The sequence below is a fragment of the Thermobia domestica genome, chromosome 8, assembly GCF_964235325.1.
Source record: "Thermobia domestica chromosome 8, izTheDome1.hap1.1, whole genome shotgun sequence".
Taxonomy (NCBI): domain Eukaryota; kingdom Metazoa; phylum Arthropoda; class Insecta; order Zygentoma; family Lepismatidae; genus Thermobia; species Thermobia domestica.
Window position 1 is genome coordinate 262,193,037 of NC_137461.1, and position 19,874 is coordinate 262,212,910.

Consider the following 19,874-nt stretch of genomic DNA (forward strand, 5'->3'; position numbering starts at 1 on the left):
AAAAACTGATTGCTCTACACAGTATATTTTAACACAAGTGTCCGGTATTCCTATTACAGCAACGTGTTTTTCTGGTAAAGAAAGCGCAAAAATATATAAATGTTCTCGAATAGGTGATATACACACAGGAAAAATGCTTTTCTGCACTTCTAAACACTGCACTAACAGGAAGCACGATGACAGTTACTTTTTGCTTGATGACTGTAGCACAGCACATGTTTGTAGGATCATAGAAATATATGTTATTGAATGCGAATCTTGTTGCAAAGAACATATATATTTTTATGTTGAAAAGATGGAAGCTGAAACTGCTTTCACAGAAAAGTGGTACAATCTGCCCATAACACACGTTTTTCACTGTAATAATGATTCGTCTGTTACTCATGATTATGTCATCCTTACGAAGGAATTATTATATACAAAAGTCATATGCATAAAAGTTGGACAGGATAGGTACTTTTCAACCTTCTTGAATTGGATGATATACAATTGAACACTACACCTGAGTCATCTGCAGACGAAGAATTTAAGAATAGCAGTAAGGTACTTTGCAATTATTATGGAATGTAGAGTTTATTAAGTTAATAGAACAAAACTTGTATCTTTTGTCTTACAAGGGAAGTATCAATGAGCTCATATAGAAACCTACCGTAAAATTTCACTCAGAGAAAGGAAGTCCCACAGAAAGACCACACACAAAAAAGCAACTGCGTTTTTGAAGTGGAATTAACCGAAATGGCAGATTGAAATGTCGCGTATCCATGTCGACAATTGCACAATCGTTCAGTACCACATCTTGTAAACTGCTTGTTAATAATAAAAAGTCAATAACAACAATGTGGGTACATACTATACTTAAGGGGAAGTCGTACGGTAAGGTGAACCTTGACAGCAGCCATCTTGAATTCAGGTCAAGTTTTGTAAATGGGAATAGGGCAAAGTGATACATGATTTTGAGCAAGAATTTAAGCAGTAAAACAATAGTAGCAATAGTTTTAAGATAACGTACATTTGGTAAAAAGTTACAGGCATATTTGTTGTGTATATTTCCATGCACACAACTCCCGAATGAAGCAGCTGCCCAAAAGTAAGTTGTCGCTATTGAAATATAACTAAAATTTGTAACTAAATGTTACTAAAATTTGAGACAGATCAGAGGAAAATTGCACATACAGCATTTAATATAAGAATTTTGTTATCAACTATTTTGGCTAAATTTTCGTATTATCTAGTCTATCTCCGCTCCTATTCAACAGATTTGAACCATATTTTCAGAGTACGCTTTCGAAAGTATTGAGTTGTGACCACCGTAATTTCAAACAAATCATCAGAATTACATGGTGTTTAAACTATTTTGTATTTTACCAATGGAATTTTCGTTTTTCCGGCTTGTATCTCCACCCCTATTCAACCAATTTGGACCAAATTTGCCGACTAATCTCCTACAAGTGTGTAGCTTTGCTTAACAACATTTGGGACAAATTGGGAAAATATAAAGGGTGTTTCCTATATTTTTGTATTTTACAAATTGTTGGACAGCTGCTTCATTCGGGAGTTGTGTACATGGAAACATACACAATAAATATGACTGTAACTTTTTACCAAATGCATGTATCTTAAAACTATTGCTACCATTGTTTTTCTGCTTAAATTCTTACCCAAAATCATGTATCATTTGGCCCTATTCCTATTTACAAAACTTGACCTAAATTCAAGATGGCTGCTGTCAAGGTTCACCTTACCGTACGACTTCCCCTTAGGTATAGTATGTACCCACATTGTTGTTATTGATTTTTTATTATTAACAGGCAGTTTACAAGGGGTGGTACTGAACGTATTGTGCTATTGTCGACATGGATACGCGACATTTCAATCTGCCATTTAGGTTAACTCCACTTCAAAAACGCAGTTGCTTTATTGTGTGTTTTTTCTGTGGGACTTCCTTCCTCTGAGTGAAATTTTACGGTAGGTTTCAATATGAGCTCATTGATACTTCCCTTGTTTAGACGCACGGTTAACATTGTAAACTTGCTTTTGGTTTAATATTCACTGCTAAGATTTTCATAATTTATATAAAACGATGGAACAAAGAAAATATTGTGTTTTCTTTGCAAGAATTTAAAAAATGTATTTTCAGTCTTTATATAATATACATTTGTATGAAAGCATTTCATTATTTCTTTAATAAACAAAACGAATCTTAAACGTGTGTGTTTCTTTGTTGTAAATACATTTGAATTTCACGCTGGCAACATACAGCAAACCTGTTTGGAAGAAAAACGATAAATTGTGTACATCAGTATATCGTAAATTGCTTTGTTACTCAAAATATAAAACTACCATTCAGACAGTAAGACATGAAATAAAATTTATCCAGGTCTCTTTTCGGGTCAAAACGTGGTGACTGATTGGCACAAACATTGTTTCCAAACAGGAAAAGGTAATAAAGTATAAGTAAAAATAAAGGGGAACAACCGTACTTCAATGAAACAACTATGAAAGACAACATGATTATTATTTCTTTAATAAACAAAACGAATCTTAAACATATTTGTTTCTTTGTTGCAAATAATTCGCTGGCGATACACAGCAAACCTGTTTGGAAGAAAAATGAGTATATCGTAAATTGCTTTGTTACTCAAAATATAAAACTACCATTCAGACAGTAAGACATGAAATAAAATTTATCCAGGTCTCTTTTCGGGTCCAAACGTGGTGACTGATTTACACAAACCTTGCTTCCAAACAAAAAAAGATAATAAAGTATAAGCAAAAATAAAGGGGAACAACCGTACTTATATGAAACAACTATGAAAGGCAACAGGATTGCGTCTAAATATCTTTCGTTAATCGTAGTTTTTCTGGCATTTCCTGTTATAAACTTGCTTCTTGGAAATGGGATTTTAGTCGAAAATTCGCGTTACTCAGTTCTTCCATCGTTGTTTCGTATAGCATAGTAGCATGTACGAAAAATGTTTTGTAAATGTATTGCGCTCTCAGGAAACCTAAATATTCCTTGTAAGCAACGAAAGTGTTGTAAGTGCTAGCCTAAATGTTCATGTAGGTGACACAAATGTTACCGGCCCATGTCAAATGCTGTACAGGTATGTAAAATCTCTTGCCAGCAAGGAAACATGCGTTGTTTTATGTGCGAAACATGCGATGTATATGCATTGTCCTAGTACCATTCAGGCATGTCGTAAGCAACATATACGCTGTAAGTGCACGTAACAAGCATTGTGTATATAGATTATATGCACATGGCATATAACTAAAGTAGATAAAATAACTGTATTCAAGCATATAAAAGTAGAAAAAATCAGAATTAATTAGCACTGTTGCATAGGATGTACATGCTGGGTAACATATACTTGAAGAAAAATAATAGACGAAGAATAAGTATTTAAGAAATGACCGTACGAAAAGTAACAATACTGACTTTCACTCATTTATAGGCGTGCAAGGAGGAAAGGAAAATGTTCAACAGATTTTGTACATTACAGACTAGCAAGTACATGAAGTACAAGTAAGAACTAATTTACATGCGTGTTCCAAAACTTTGTATATATTTTCTTTTCTCCTTGCACACTTGCAAACTAGGTTTTGACCTCAAAAGCTAGTTCCATTACTCTTCGTAATGTCATTTGTTGCATAATTATTCCTTATTCAGTATTATATGTTACCCTGCATGTACACATGTCCAAAATGATTGTCGCATATCTATAACTGTCTTCTTGGAAGAATATAATTTGATAATGATTTTGCAGGGTACTTTTAATACTGATACATGTGTATAATCGGGAAATGTATATTTGTGGTAAATTACATGGGAAAATAATTATACATACGAAAATTAGAATGAGTAAAACAAAATATTGCTAAATGGACAAAGAAGTTTCATTTTCGTTTTATTGTTTTTATTTACTGCTCTTTTGACATTAAATTTGCCACATACGTGTCTCTGCTGATTATACACATACTAACATTATAAGAAATACCGCGCGAATTCGTTATAAAATTATATTTCTACAAAAACATATTTATAGACATGCGACAATAATTTTGGACATGGGTGTACATCACATGCAGTACTTGTGCAAAATAATTCTCAGAAATCTATTTTTCTACTTTTACATGCATGGCTATCATTTTATCTGCTTTAGTTAACACAACGTGCATGTAATCTATATACACAATGCTTGTTAAGTGCACTTCCGGTGCATGTGTTGATACCATGCCTGTATAATGCCGAGACAATGCATGTACATAACATGTTTCGTACATGTAACAACGCATGTATTTCACCTGTTTCCTTGCTGGCAACAGGTTTTATATACTTGTACAATACATGGGGCATGCACCTGTAACATGTATGTTACATACCTTAACATTCTATTTCCATGCAATGAAGCATCTAAGCAACAGGCCTGTTTCGCGCATGTATAATACATGTACAGCACATGTTTCTTACATGTTTTATATCTGCTACATGCAAGCAGCAGAGGCTTTCCAAACCCGTAACATGTATGTGGCATGTACCTGTCACATGTACAATTTTTATAAATTCTCCACCTGTAACATGCATTTCACATGTATGATTTTTCCATGTTCTCCACCTGTTACATGCAAGCAGCAGATGTTTTCCATACCCGCAACATGCATTTCACATGTATGGTTTTTCCATGTTCTCCACCTGTTACATGCAAGCAGCAGATGTTTTCCATACCCGCAACATGCATGTCACATGTATGGTTTTTACATGTATACATACATTACATGCATGTTTCGTAAGTACTTTTCACATGTACCAGGCAAAAGCTATTTATCATACACGCGTATAACTTGTGTTCAGCATGCATGTTACAGACATTATACATGACATGTACATCACATGTTCTATACTGGTACAGCGGCTGTACTTGCACGTCTTCTTCGCTGACAGGCACTTTACATACGTTTTTATGGTAGATCTACTAGGGTATCTACCATACAAACACCTGTGCAGTAATACCTGTTCATGCCGTGTACATGTTTGCTCAACATGCATGTGTAGGGCGTTCAAACTGGGGTCATTTTCAGGCACCTGCACATGTGCCTGTCCCACAGGTGGATAAAGGGCCTGTGTTACATGCGCCTGTACATGTGCCTGTTTTTTTCATAAGGGTGGGTATAACCGTCTGCTCGGGAGATCGTAAATAAAGTCGTAATGGACTTTAGAGCCATGTTAGATATATATAAATGCGAAGAAAGATTCCGCATCGGCACCATTATTGATTCAAACGTTGTTTGGATTACGTGTTGCGGAATAGGTGCAGCAATATGAGATGGAACCAAAAATCATCCAAGCTAATCTTTCGCCGATGGGACCCCCGAATTATACCCAAATAAACCTGTTCTCAAATGTGTTACCGTACTGCTGTTTCATTTACGTCGTTCATTCTTAACTGTTCTGGTCAGAGTACTAAATCTACTATTCAAAATATTGCTTCTGAGTAGGTAGCTTTCCCTTGCCCATGTCAATCATAAACAGAAGTCCAAAAGTGTTCAAAGGCACAAGTGTTTTTTTTTTTTTTTTCTTCCAAGCATGTTTTTAGACATTTTTGGCCTGAAAACATGCGTAAAGCACAGCTCAAGTAGTAGTTCGAAGGGAGGAAAGGACAGCTTTTTTAGTCTTTAAAAATTGTTTGTAAGGAAACATCTGTTACTTTTCCGTATTTTATATATATATACCTTTTTACCCCCAGTTCTTGCGATTTTTTTTTCCACCTTTATTCACTTCCAGATTCCTGTGGTCTCTTTTTGGGACTGTTATAAACATTATGCATGCGTTATGTTAACAAAAAGTTGAGTGTGTTGCCAACAACATATCAGAATTGCTGCTTATGGACCTCAAATGCCATTCGTGATTATGCAAAGCTACAAATCGCACTTGATAGTAATGCACGGCAAGTCTTTACTTTGACTCCATCTGTGACTTTAATCGGTTCTTATAGGTTCAGTCACTTTCTGGAACTGTTAGTTACGAAACGAGAAACCAACTCGTCTCCGAATGCACGAACAAATGGGTTTTAAGTTTGTGTGTTTAATTTTTTTTTTTTTTTTTTTTTTTTTTTTTCATAGTGTTAAGAGTTGTAATGTCTGTGACTATTGGCACTTTGGTACCGATGTTTCAGGGTTCGACTCCCTGTGGGGTTGTCATAGTAAGTTCATTGATTTTAACTTTAGGATCTTTTTCCAGCATCCAATTCGTAAAACTATCACGCTGTACTTCATTTGTCAATAATAATACAATCCCTTGACATTACAGCCTCGAAGTTTGATTAGGGGCAGGTTTTTTCGCAATTTGAAATTGAATATTTCGCATTTTAAATTAAAAATTTGGTATTTTGTCGCATTTTTAGATATAAAATTTCTCATTTTGTCGCTAAGTAAATTTTACAAGCTCCAATATAAATAATACAAACTCTTAATATAAGCCCAATATAAGTACCAAACAATAATACTATTTAGGACAATGAAATTAAGTTATTCTTTATGCAGTTACTAACAACAAATTACTTCCTTTACAAGTCCAAAAACTTAAAATGCACTAGCAAAGTATTTTCACGGTTGCCATTACAATTCACCATACATTGTATTAACTATACACCAAAAACATACACATGCAAAAGAGGAAAAAACACATTCAATAACTTAGCGCAGTATCTTCTTATGTATCTCGTCTGCAAATTACTATTGTGATGAAAAGTGCAGTATGTTGCACATTTCCACAATTTCTTAATTTGTAGTCATCTATCATTGATTACCAAACTGTATTTAAAAAAATCACAATTAGTATTCGTTATTGGAAGCCATATTGCAGACAGTCACAAGTTACTGAAATTGAAATTTTCCTCCCCTTTAGTTCTCTGTGCAAATAAAATATCCATCACACTGACAGTGCCATCTTGACTGTCACAAGGTTCATACATTGCAGTTTCGTTTGAAAATCCTGGTATGCGAACAAAAAGCTTGCACAAAGACTTTATATCATGATTTGACAGGCACCCAAAAAATGAGAGAAAATAATTTTCCAAGGTTTTGTGCTATTCTTTCTTCAAGGTATATAACTTTAAGAGTAACTTATCTTCGCATCTTTTAAACAATATAACAGTTTTTTTCTTATCCTCTAACAACTTCGTAAGACAAGTATCTGTCCGAGAACTAAATGACTGATTTGTGATTAAATTAAAACGAGACGTCAGCTGTTCTGGGCGAGCATGCAAAAGATGGGCACATGGCTTACTTTTTCTCTTGAGTAATGAGATCCACCAAATCCTTGCTGTTTTTCTTTAAAAAAAATAATAAATCTGCAATTGCAAGAGATCTTTTTTTACCTTGAACAAGAATCGTACTTTTTATTTTTGTATTTTAACAACTGAAATTAGTGTTTTAAAAAGTTTTTGTCGCGACTTCAAAATACATATTTCCTTACTCAATCCAACGTAGTTCGTTGAAAAGACAACTCTTGGCTTTGTCGGAAAACTGTCGTGATTTCGCAACTTCTGAGAAAAACTCCTGCCCCTATGATCTACCAAACGACTTTCAGCTCAGTGATGTGTGGGTAGCACATCGACTTCCTGTGAAATTTTACTAGATATCTAGGCCAACCAGATTGTATTTCGGTTAATTTTATTTGGTCGCCATACTGATTCAAACGTGGTTGTTACTGAATGTCTAGGCCTTCCAGAATGGTTTAGGTTGGGTGGTGTCAGCAAATTGACCCCAGTGCGGTTGTAACGTGATTTCTAACAGACTGCTTTCAGTTGAGTTTATGTGGTCCACACTTCTACCCCAACGCAAATAGTACTGAAATTTCTAGGCCTACCCTATCAGACGGCTCTTAGTTCAATAATGTATTGGCAGCACGTTGTTACTGGATATCTGGTCCTACCAGACGCTTCTAGTTAAGTGATACTGGTCAGCAGATGGACCTGAACGCGATTGTTTCTGGGATTTACAGTGTAAAAGCTTTATTTGAGTGATATCGTCACAACATCGACCCCGAACGCATTTGTTATTGGGCTATTCACGCCTACCAGATTGACTGTAGTTGAGAGATGTGTGGTCAGAACATGGATCCCAACTGAAATACGAATGGGTTTCTAGGTCTATCACATGACATTGGAAATTAGGGAAGTGCCGATTTTACACCGCCTGTTCACTGCACATTAATGTGCTACTCCTCACGTAGTACGGGCTTTGCCCTAACATACTACCATCAAAAGCTTTGACCGTTTCCAGACTTCCGACGTGTTTCCAACTTTAGATGTTTGTTATATGTGAGAGATGTGAGAACGGACTGGCTAGCGTAGTTGTAGACGCAGCTTGATAAGCGGACACGTTGGTTCAGTTCCCAATCCAGTCGTACGAAGCTTACTCAAATGTTTTTCAATGAAAATATTGTCCGTTAAAATACATAAAAGGTGCTCTGGCCCAGTATGTGCCAAATATTTTCATTATGTCTTCCAGTTTCCATTGTAATATCGACGACATAACGAATTCTTAACAATCTGTATCACTTAGCGTATAGAGCAAAACGTGGGATGTTAATCAAATATTTCATTTTTTTTCTTATCTGTACAAGAGACTAATAAACTTTCACTCATAATTTTCACAAACATAATTTTTAACAGTAATCTCAGATTGATTTTGTAAATTTAGTTATGTAATACCTGTATTCTTCACATTTTTGTTTAGGGAGAGAAAATCCAGACCATTTTGAAGGCAGCGTCTGTAGATGTGGAGCCCTACTGGCCTGGTCTCTTTGCGAAAGCCCTTGAGGGTATTAACGTCAAGGACCTAATCACGAACGTCGGCTCTGGAGTTGGAGCTGCACCTGCCGCTGGTGGAGCAGCCGGTGGAGGTAAGTTACGCACAGGACGTTCAGTACATTACATTTGTCTTTTTCAGGCGTTTATTTGCTTTCCTAAATGAGCTTTCCTAGTGTACAGCTTCTTAAAGTATTATAAGTCGCCGAAAATTTACCGTAACAAAAGCATACACTTGAGAGAATATATTTCAATATACAAGGTGGATGCAAATTGTTTGAATGGTGTAAATTTCACTGTTGATAATCGAAATGGATAATAGGGATCATAAGGGGTTCAGAGACAAGGGGCTAACTTCTATAAAATGTCATATTGATCCTAACTTCAGAGAATTCGTACAGTGGGGGCACGGTGGCTCAGTGGCAGAGCGTTCACCTCCGGTGCTTGGCGTCCCTGGTTCGATCCCAGCTCGCGCCGTATGGACTTTGTGGTGGATACACCGTGCTCCTGGGTTTTCTCGGGTTCTCCCGTTTCCTCCCACTTTCTTTATTCCACCATTTCACTCATCTATCATCATCACCGTCTCCTTTAGCCGAACCACCATAACCGTGGGACGTAAAACTTAGATTTAATTTTTCGTAGTATACAGCACTGTCCAAGCTTTCTTGAGGTTTAGCATTGTCTCCCACTTTCTGACTTTCTGACTTTTCATAACTCGTATTAGTTAACCTGTTCCTGAATGCAAAACATAAGACTAGAGAGACATAAGACTAAATTTTCTTTGCAAAGCATCTCTCAAATGTTTTGAAATTTGTATTTTTTAAAAATCAACAGTTCATTTGTGTTCACAAATATTAACTGTAGTTTCGTGTGTGTGTGGGGGGGGGGGAGGCAGTTTTTGATCTAAACGGCGTAACAAACATCTTGGCATTTGAAGGCGGCGCTCCAAGTTCGCTTTAAATGCTGCTAGCAAATGAGAGGCCAGCGATATTCCCGCGTTTATTTTGTACACATCCACGTCTATCCCCTGCCACCTAATCGCGTTGTAGTTTGTCTGCTTAGCATAGCCACACCCCTTACGACTTGGCAACGTCGTGCCAGAGCTTTCGTTTTATTCGTTTAGTTGAAATGCCAAAATGTTTGTCAGGCTTTAGATTCGGAAAGGAAAAACTTTCGTTTTAGTGCAGGGTGTCCACAAAGTCGGACCCCGGACAATTTTCTCAGATGTTTCAGTTTATTTCTGCTAATACGTAATGCATGTAGTGTGGGTGCCCACTGAAGTGTTCGTTGATAAGTGGGTGAGCTCCGGGGAACCGTCAGAAATCTCAGCTCAGAAATCTCAAATGGAAAGTTGTATCAAATTTGGGATTCGCAAGCTATCACATATCGATACACCAGAGATCACCAATAGTGACAGGTCAAGTTCAGTCTCTGTCGTTACGCCGATATGAAGTCTGGCCCCGCATAATTTTCTCAGAAGCAGTTCGTAGTAGTGGAAAGTATTGTGATTATAATGAGAAAAAGTACAAAATGTAGGATATGTAAAATATTCGTGTGTGTACTGAAGTGACTGACATCTATGGATGCTAGGATATTGGGTGGTAGTGGTTCGTTGATTGAGGGGAGGAGGAGTAATGGATGATATGGAATGTATTGTGCCCCTTTGTTCCCAAATACTAATCGTAGCTCCGAGAACTCTCCAAACCCATCATAATCCCATGTGCAGCTCATCCGGATTTCACGTAAGGGCTCCACTACAGCATTAACTACCGGCCCGAATTAATAGTTCTGTCCAGTATCTATTACAGTTCGCTGGGAAAAGACCAAAACCACAAGTTCCTTACTAAAATCTTAATTTTATGAACCAAGCATAATCTACTTGTGGCACTATCCAAAACTACTATTTTGGACCTCACTTCCCGCTTTGCCTCCTGATTACTTACTTAGGAATGTCGTACCTTATGACGAACATACGCCACAAATACCTAACAATCTATGCGTGGCCCGTAAATAATCTCATATACATAGCACCTTCTTTCCTCTTAAACTGTCATCTAAAAGAAGTAAAAAATTACTTGCATTAGTGAACTGAGTTCTAATATTTCTTAAGTTAGAATCTTAACATCTTAGATTAACAGTAATGACTCGTTATCAAAACTGAAATACAAACAGTTTACAATAAAATCCGGAATTACACCACTTGTTGACTACACCAAAAAGGCAGTTGGCGATCGACGTGATCAAACAACGCCAATCCAAGAACAGCAGTAAGTATAGAGATTTGCATAATTTCGCTTCAATTTTTACTCCCGAAATATCTTAGTCCTTTCTTCCACTATAAGAAGTAGGTTTTGGTAATGTGTGTTTGATAAAACTATAAAATCGTGATTTTTTTTTTTATTTATTTTTTTTTTTTTTACCAACTCCATCTTTAATTACTTGTTTATATTAACACTCGCTCCCGTAACTTCAAAACGTCACAAAAATATTCTCTATAATAGGATGAAACTACTCTCTTCTTGGAAGTGATAAAAATTGAAGTATGCATAGATCAGTTGCTACCCAACTAGTGATTTAAACCTAACTACGAATAAGGTGTTAAATATTTCCAAAAACCAATAGAATTTAAAATCATATTTTAGATTATTGGAAGAAATTTAGAAGTAGAATGGTGTAAAATCGATTAAAACGCCTCTTGAATCCAAACTAAGACTTAAAGATCATCAAAGATTATTCATGCCTCTTTGTTATAACAGAATTTTATTAAAGATGAAAATGTACTAAACGAAATAAAATCCCAAATAACCCAAATTAAGAAACACGATGGCTCAGTGGTAGAGCGATAATCTCTGGTACGTGGGGTTTCTGGTTCGATTCCAGCTAGAGCAAAGTAGGCTTTTTGTTGGGTAAATAGTCTTCTAGGATTTTCTCGGGTTTCTGCCATTTCCTCCCACTCTCTTCCACCGTTTCGTTTATTTCTCATCATCATAGTTTCCGTTAAATTTGCCGCATAACTATGGGATGTAAAGTTGAAATATTTTATTTTTTCCAAATTAAGGTGCGGAAAAGATCTTACCTGAAGAGATACTTACAATGATGACCTCTAGGTCGCAAGCCATCCCAGTAATGGTAGACGTTTTTGCTATATTTAAAAAAATCATCTCAAAATCTAGAAATATCAAATACTCGTATCATACACTGTTGAAAAGTGAATCTCTCTTTATTCTAATATATAATACGTTACATTATAAGGTCATGCCTTCCTTGGAAGTTTCATCACAAACGAGATGAAATGTATTAAAAATAGGAAGTTGACAAAATACATGACATTCAAAATGAAAATCTGTATAAAGATATGCTCACATGCTTTATGCTATACCTCCTCTGTTTTACAAAGTTTTTCAATTATATGGTATATTTTCAACACTGGTAATGCACTATAATTGACGCTGCACAGTCTCTCTTTGAATAGAAAAGCTCGACATACTGTTTCGATACGAAGAGCGACTTTGCAGTGGTAGCTCATTAGCATGTGTGCTTTTCAGCTTTCCCGGTTTCCTTTTGCCTTTCTCCGAGCAGATTTTGCACCTTTTCTGGCACTTCTTTGTCTCGGAAGCGGTGTAAGTTTCTCAGTGATCAGTCTAGCAGTTGCAAATCCGTAAAGTCTCCCGTGTGGTTCATCTTTCCATGCAGCTACTTCTTCACAAATAATTTTCATGATGTCAGAAAGAGAAAGTTTCTCTCCTGTGGTTTTGTTGTACAGTATGCAGGAGTTGATTAAAACCATAAGAAATATGTGAAATACAAGCTTCCTCCATACTTCACAGTACGATGCTTAAATGTTCCATAGGACATCCTCTAATCAGAAAGATCCACACCAACTTCTTTCGTATTGTGGTCAATAACACGTAGAGGCTTGATTTTGTTCATTGCCTCTTTTATTTTAATATGTAACCAACTCAGCTGTATACCTTGTGCTTATCATGAAGACATTAAGCTTATATTTCCAGCCTAATGCTAACATGTTTAGTTTCCTCCGAAAAATTTTCTGCCTGCTCTAGCTCGAGGAAAGCCCATTCTTGTTTGTTTTGTAGTTCTGCAAGCGCAGTCTTTCTTTTCCAACCTTTCAGCTAGAATTGTGCTGGTGTAAAATCTATTTGTAAACATAGCATATCGCTTTCCAGCTAAAATCCCAAGCAGCTTCATTGCTAAATCCATAATGTTTTCTCTCTTCCCACAAGAAATACTAAAGAAGTACCACATTACATTCAGAGAACTACGCTAACAGAACGATTATGAGCATTTGTCCATCTAGAGACTGAATGAGAAACTATTATGTCCAAAGTTTCTTTTACTTAGGAGTACTAACTCTGCAACTATACGTTAAATGACCTTTGAGATAAATCTTGAAACTCCGTACATTTACGTGATTAGCACTGTAATATAAAATAACAATCTATAAAGAAAATCAAGTGGCCATGTTCGATCTCATAAAGGATTTCAAATAAAACAAAATTTATAATGAAGATAAAATCAACGCCTTCTCTGTGCAAGACAGAACTTTTTCACCTTGCCTTCCTAGTGATGTGCCCTTCTCTCCAGGCTTGTTTCGAGTCACCTTCAGAGACTTTTGAGGAGTCCTTGGCGTATGTTACCATATACGGTTTTCGATAGAACAGGGTTCCTTCCTGTGACGACTTCCTGGATAATCAGATGTATATTGTTTGTCGAAGAAACCTCTAAAGTTCCTTGTCTCCAATTTTTGGAAGTTTGTCGCTCCGAAACTACGCGGTTTTCAACGTATGATTTTGTATTTTGGGGTACAGAATCACTTCCCGAATTTGACACTATATTCGTTAACGCTATATATTTTTATGAATGACAAGGCAAAAATAGAGGTTACCTGGATCTGCGTGTGAAGTACATCGTTAGGTCAATCCCACTGGATGGTCTTACTTCCTGTTAAATGATTAGGTTTGGGTAGGCTTCAGTAATCCTGTAAATGGAAAGAAGGGACAGAAGAGCTTTTTTTATTTATTTATTTGAGTGGAAAGATGTAAAGTGTTTCGCCAGTTGGATAGGCGAATGGAATTTCCTATACAATGCTTAATGTATTTGTTCGAGCATAGGAATTCGGAAGCATTAAAAAGTACACTTTCATTGCTCTTCACGTAAAAACGTTACTAGACTGTAAGCAGATGAGTTCATTGGAAGAAGATTAGGATTAATTGAACTAATAAGGGTAGGAGTATGTCTTCACTATTCTCTGAATTTTGCATATGTGCCTAATTTGATACTTCGTGGTTTTGTACGTTATCATAAATAAGTAGGTTGTCAAAATATTGTTGTTTCTTGGTAAATTTCTTGGTTCTATGAAATTTCTAAGCGTAGTATGATGTAACTATGCTGGTTTCGACGTTTATTGCGTATTTGATGTAGCTAAAAATATTATTTTGTAATTTCAGCACCAGCAGCGGCAGAGGCGGCGCCAGCAGAAGAGAAGAAGGAAGCAAAGAAAGAAGAACCTGAAGAAGAATCCGATGAAGACATGGGATTTGGTAAGTAAAAATTTCTGTAACAAAATAATTGTCAACACTAACACTTCAGTATGCTATCAACTCTAGTATCGCCCGCAGTTTTTCTACTGCTAAGTAGTCAGTGAACAATGCAACGTAGCAACCACAGACCTCGTTAATGTTCACAAAATGTTCAACGCCGCCAAATTTTGAAACTGCATTTACGCCCCCTCTCTTAACTGAGAGTTTTTATTCCAAATATTTATAAACCCTGTTGTCAAACAAGCGTTGATTGATTTCTCCATTAACCTAGACAGTAATATGTGAGAAATATATAAGATGAATAGGTTAAAAAATGTTTTCGATTTTGAAGATATCAAAAACTCTTCTTTAAAGAAAAGCCTTTTGTTAGTTGCCATAGAGAATGTACTGTAGAAACAAGGAGAATGTAGTCACTTTTTGTTCCAGATTAAAGTTTAACATCCGTCAAGCGAATATAATCGAGCACGAACGAAATTCGTTATACATAATTCCCAAAACTGGGCTGAGGAAAAACTTACAACCCTATTATTGTACATTTTTCTTTCAAAGCAACCACCCCCACTGTGGTGTTAGCTGAAAACGTAGCTTTCATTTGCCGTTACCATTTTATAGGGTGCGATTTGTGTAGAACATTTACTTGTATATACTTTCGTAATGTTATCGGCAATGCGACATCTACAGGCTATGTATGTGGTACTTAGGGATTGGGGGGAGGTAACGGTGAATGCAATATCTCACTCATATCGAAGTAGAGTTTCGAAGGTAGTGTTGGACTTTGTAAATGAGTAGTAGAGATAGTCTTTCCATAATTTCACGATTCAAGATCTGCATTATTTGGTACGTATGGAACCTCTCCAATGTCTTCTTTCACTCCAGTTTGAATCCTAAATTTTTTTTTCGCCTTACGGCAATTTTTTAAATATATATTAATTAATTTGATATATACGAACATAATAGGTAAGAGTACTTCTACATGCCCATACCAGCGTATAGATTTTTCTGCTCTTCCTTGGACACTCCTGGTTGAAAATATTCCTGATTTAATTTCGTATTAGTATGTTTCTTCCATTTCTTCTTCAGTCTTGTAGAATCTCCCTTGCTTGAATAGTTTCACTCATTTAGTCATCAGTCAAGTTGCACCTCCTCGTGGTGAAGTGCAGATAATCTCGTGGAGACTGCAAGACGAAGGGTCCACTGTGGCCTAGCAAGCCGATAGGGGATTGATCAAACTACTTTCTAATCTATGTGAAGCATTGGATATAATGCTAGTAAATTGTGGATACAAGCTATACATATAACATCAAGTGACACTCCTTTTCTCACTAGGTGTTTGCTTATGTACAGTTAGAAAGTAATTTTCTTGAACCAGAACATGTTACATGTGAAGACTAATAAAGTTACGTCGAGACAGCTCAATCTTCGTACTAGATCTATTAAAATTTCGAAAGTAGTAGCTTGAGCGTTGTCCTTTATCTGAAACAGAGTCGAGCAGAAATACTCTCAGGGTTCCCACATTCTGGAAAATCATGCTTTTTGCGTACAATATCATGGAAAGTCAGAGAACGTAAATGTGCAAGTATAAAAAGATCCCTTTTTCAGTCTAACATTGTTTTACTCTGTCAGTTGTACAGATTGACATGGAAAGAGAATAACAATGATACAGCATTCCCATGATGACAGTGTTGCTATTTTGTGCTGAGGGAGTGAGGTTGCATTTTCTTCATTCCACCATTTCATTCATTTCTGATTATCACAGTCTCCTTTAGCCTAGCCGTCATAATCATGGGACGTAAAACTTAGATTTCATTTAATTTTAGGACTAATAGTTATAGGTCTCAGGGAGAGTTGGCAATATATTCTTGACTGCATGGTATATTGCTTTTTATTATTCTTTTCAAGCAAAAAAAAAAAAAAAAAGTAATGTGCAATGTCAAGGTATGTGGTACTGTATCATACATATGTTATATGCTTACATGATAAATTTTGTGTAAATAACAATTACTCATATCGAACATAAATATATAAATGGTAAAGAAGTGTGTTGGACGGGTGTGAGGATGGAGGAGGCCGTTAGAAAAGTGTATGATAGAACTTATTTTCTCATAGTCAAGAATCTGTCAGGGAAATTGATCTTCACTTTTTGATGGAAACCCTGATTCAAATGCATTTTTTTCTTTCTTCGTAACGGAAATTACTGGAATGTTTAATTTAAATTGAAATGTAACCAGGAATTGGAGTAAATTATTAGCAGTAAATTACTCCTGTTCAGAAAACTTTTCCTGTTAAGAGCACACATTTCGCACATGTAGTATGGTCCATAAATAATAAATTTCCGAGTTCTGAACGTAGCTTGAAACGAGTCGAAATCATTTCATGAAACTCTTCCACTGCTCTTTGTCCAAATTGGATTCATATTTTTGTATGTTGTTTGCAATTCATGTACTTCCTTGGAAGTTTTAGTTGCCATAGGCTGTGATAACCTGTGTAGCGTATGAATAAATCTAGACATGGTTCAAACAAATAAATGTTGATAATAAGGAAATTATATCCACGTACCTACCGTGTGTACCTTTTTTTATTTAAATTTTAATTATTTTGATGCCTGTTTCAACAATCTAGCATCTTCCTCTGAGGACGCAACCCTTGAGTGTTTAAATGGAATCTTCACGTGATTTTCTTCATTCGCTGATATAGCTTTTTAGAAGGATTGCTGAAATCTTACAACTCATATTATCAGAATTAAAATACATCTGAAAACTGTTGCGAATAATAAACTAATTTTCTTGCACATGAATACACAAATTCATTTCTTCATAGATGGGCGTTCCCAGTCCAGTCACTGTATTAGAACACTGCTTATGAAAAATCGCTAAGAAGTGTATTTTTTAGGAAACTTAGTGACTCGAATTTTATATCCACAGATGATCAATTCGCTCGTTTATCAAAACGAATGTATCAACTATTTCCTTGGAGTATATAGCAGAAAAATTAGAACATTTAAAAGTGGTTCACAGCCTGTTTACTTAATGAATACCCCAAGGATACGTTAGAAAAATGCCATTTAAAAGTTTTACAGTTGTATTTAAAAAAAAAAAAAAAAAAAAAAAGTGAAAATATAGTAAAGCAGGGTGTCTATCGGTCATGAAAGTCACGAAATTTAGCTTTTGGTTAACGTTTTTTTTTTTTTTTTATCAGTACAAATTGGAAAATTTTGTTCTATAAAACGTCAAAATTCACCACCAAAAATGTCTGTGGTCGGCTTTAGACATTACCAAGTAGAAAAAAATGTCACTCTTCTGTCGCATACATGAAAATGCGGCCTAATTCGCACCCAAGTTTGATCTTGAGAATGTTAGGAAATTTTATGGTTTGGTATATATATATAATGTGTCACGAAATTTCATATTAGACACCCTGTAAAGGATTACGATAATTCAGTAGAATGTATTTCGCTCGTTTTGTGTCCGAAAAATTTCATACAAACTTCGGAAAGTTGCCAACAAATACGGCTAAAATAGTTTGAAATTTGGAAGTAGGTTTATAGATACATTATGTAAATAATCGCACTACTTCAGACACACATGTCAGTTTGTCAATGTAATCAAAGTTATGTCGAAATGACAGAAAAAAAAAAATTTCAACAAGAATTAGAGCATGTGCGGCGCCAAGGTTCCAGATCAGGCAGTATCAGGATTATCAAAGCATTTGTCTTCAGCCAAGCATATGATAAATGAGGTTAAATTGCTCTAAAAGACTTCTTCACAAATCGAAAACTCCTTATGAATCCATCTATGACTAAGGAAGTCGGAGCTAAACCTTGATCAAGGATCGCCTGATAAAGGTTGGAAGTTCTCAAGCTAGTTAACACCACAGTAAATATCTAATTATAGCCATGTTGGGAATACGCATAAAAATTTTCATACTTATTAAATAAAAGGAACATAACACTAGGTACGTGGAATTTTTCTTATTTATAGATAATGGCCTATAAAATGAATAATTTAACGTTCTAACAATTGTTGAATTTTAACAAGTAGTGATTTCTTTATTATGATAAACACCCATGTTACTGCGTTCTGTGTAAGACCATCCCACAATGAATAGTACCATACCCAATGATTACTTGTATTAGCTCCTGATTGTCAGTGATTATTTAGTTTTATGAGGGTATACTAATCTCGTAAATGAAGCTTGTGCTTGAAGGTATTTGAGATTTCTATTGGTTATTTATAAATCAAATTGCATAAAATAAAAATTGGAAGTTGCATGAAAATAAATTTGCTGAAGTTGAATTCTCTCTTCATGTGTACTAATATATTTTTTATTATTTTCAGGTTTGTTTGATTAAATCCTGTCGGCAGAATGAAAATTTCAACGCTGTAAATTTATTTTTATATTTTTAACGTTAATTAAACACGTTGTCCAGAGTAATTCGAGTTTAATTTCTCTGCTTTAATAGCAACCTGTGATTAATTGTAAACATATCTTAAGTATTTTACGAGTCAATAAGGTTTTTTAAAATAGCATTCTACAGTATCCTAATTGAGTGTGGACCTTCAATCTTCTGCCGGATTATTTGAAGCATGAAGTTGCCTCTACGTCTTGGCGGATGGGACCCCCAAACTTCAAAGCCCACGTTAATTAACCGCGTCACTGTTCTTGTTTCGTCCCATATTGTTTTGCGTTTACAAAAACTATGTAGGTTTACAGACTACATGGTAAGGGAGTTATTCGAAGTAAATTTTTTCTTTTAAGCTGGTAAACTTCACCTTGATCTGATGACTTGTTACAGCAGTTTTTCTTCCAGACACGTTCCGGAGTGAGAGTGCCTCTCCCCCCCCTCTCCCCCGAACATTTTTTTCTGAAAGAACTACTGTTATAGTAAATTTTACTTGTAAACCCGCTTGTGCTGCTGATTGGCACATTCACAAAATCAAATCGAACATTTGGATGAATTTACTTCCTTAAGGGCTTAGAGTGGTCACACAAGAGCAAAATTTTGAAAACCAATTCAAAATAATGCTGGGTTTAGAACTAAAGAATGACTGTAAAATTGAAACACAGAGAAACGGAAGAAACAGATGCAAAAATAAAAGTGGAAATAAAAATGGATATCATTCCTTCTTTGACCAGTTTTGGCGTATGAAGTTTAGACGCTAGCTAACAAGTTATGATTCAGGGTTTACGAAAAAGAGGAATGTGCGAAAAAGTAGAAAAGTCAGTTGTAAGGTATAAGAGCTATTTATTTTATAGATTAGCCCACTTGGACGTGTACCAAGCCGGTTGCGAATGTATTAAATCTATGTAGGGATGAATAAAAGATAGAGATTCTGTTGAACATGTGAGACGCCAACGATGGAGACGCAACATTATCAAAAGTGGAGTTATATAAGAAACTGTTTCGGTAGGTGAAAGATATGAACAAGTTCAGGCAAAGGAATTTCATTAGCAAACAACAGGACTTAACAAAAATTAACAAGTTAGTAACAATAGTATAATTTCATAT

General features: G+C 35.7%; 1 protein-coding gene across 1 annotated transcript in view; it reads left to right on the forward strand.

The window, feature by feature from the left end:
- The window catches only part of RpLP1 (Ribosomal protein LP1), a 32,965-nt gene extending 14,166 nt beyond the window's left edge, over positions 1-18,799 (forward strand). The window contains exons 2-4 of the mRNA XM_081769698.1: positions 8,740-8,905; positions 14,276-14,368; positions 18,703-18,799. Of these exons, the coding sequence (XP_081625824.1) occupies positions 8,740-8,905; positions 14,276-14,368; positions 18,703-18,716 (273 nt within the window). The 3' untranslated portion in view covers positions 18,717-18,799. The remainder of the gene's footprint in view (positions 1-8,739; positions 8,906-14,275; positions 14,369-18,702) is intronic.
- Positions 18,800-19,874: the final 1,075 nt, after the last annotated feature.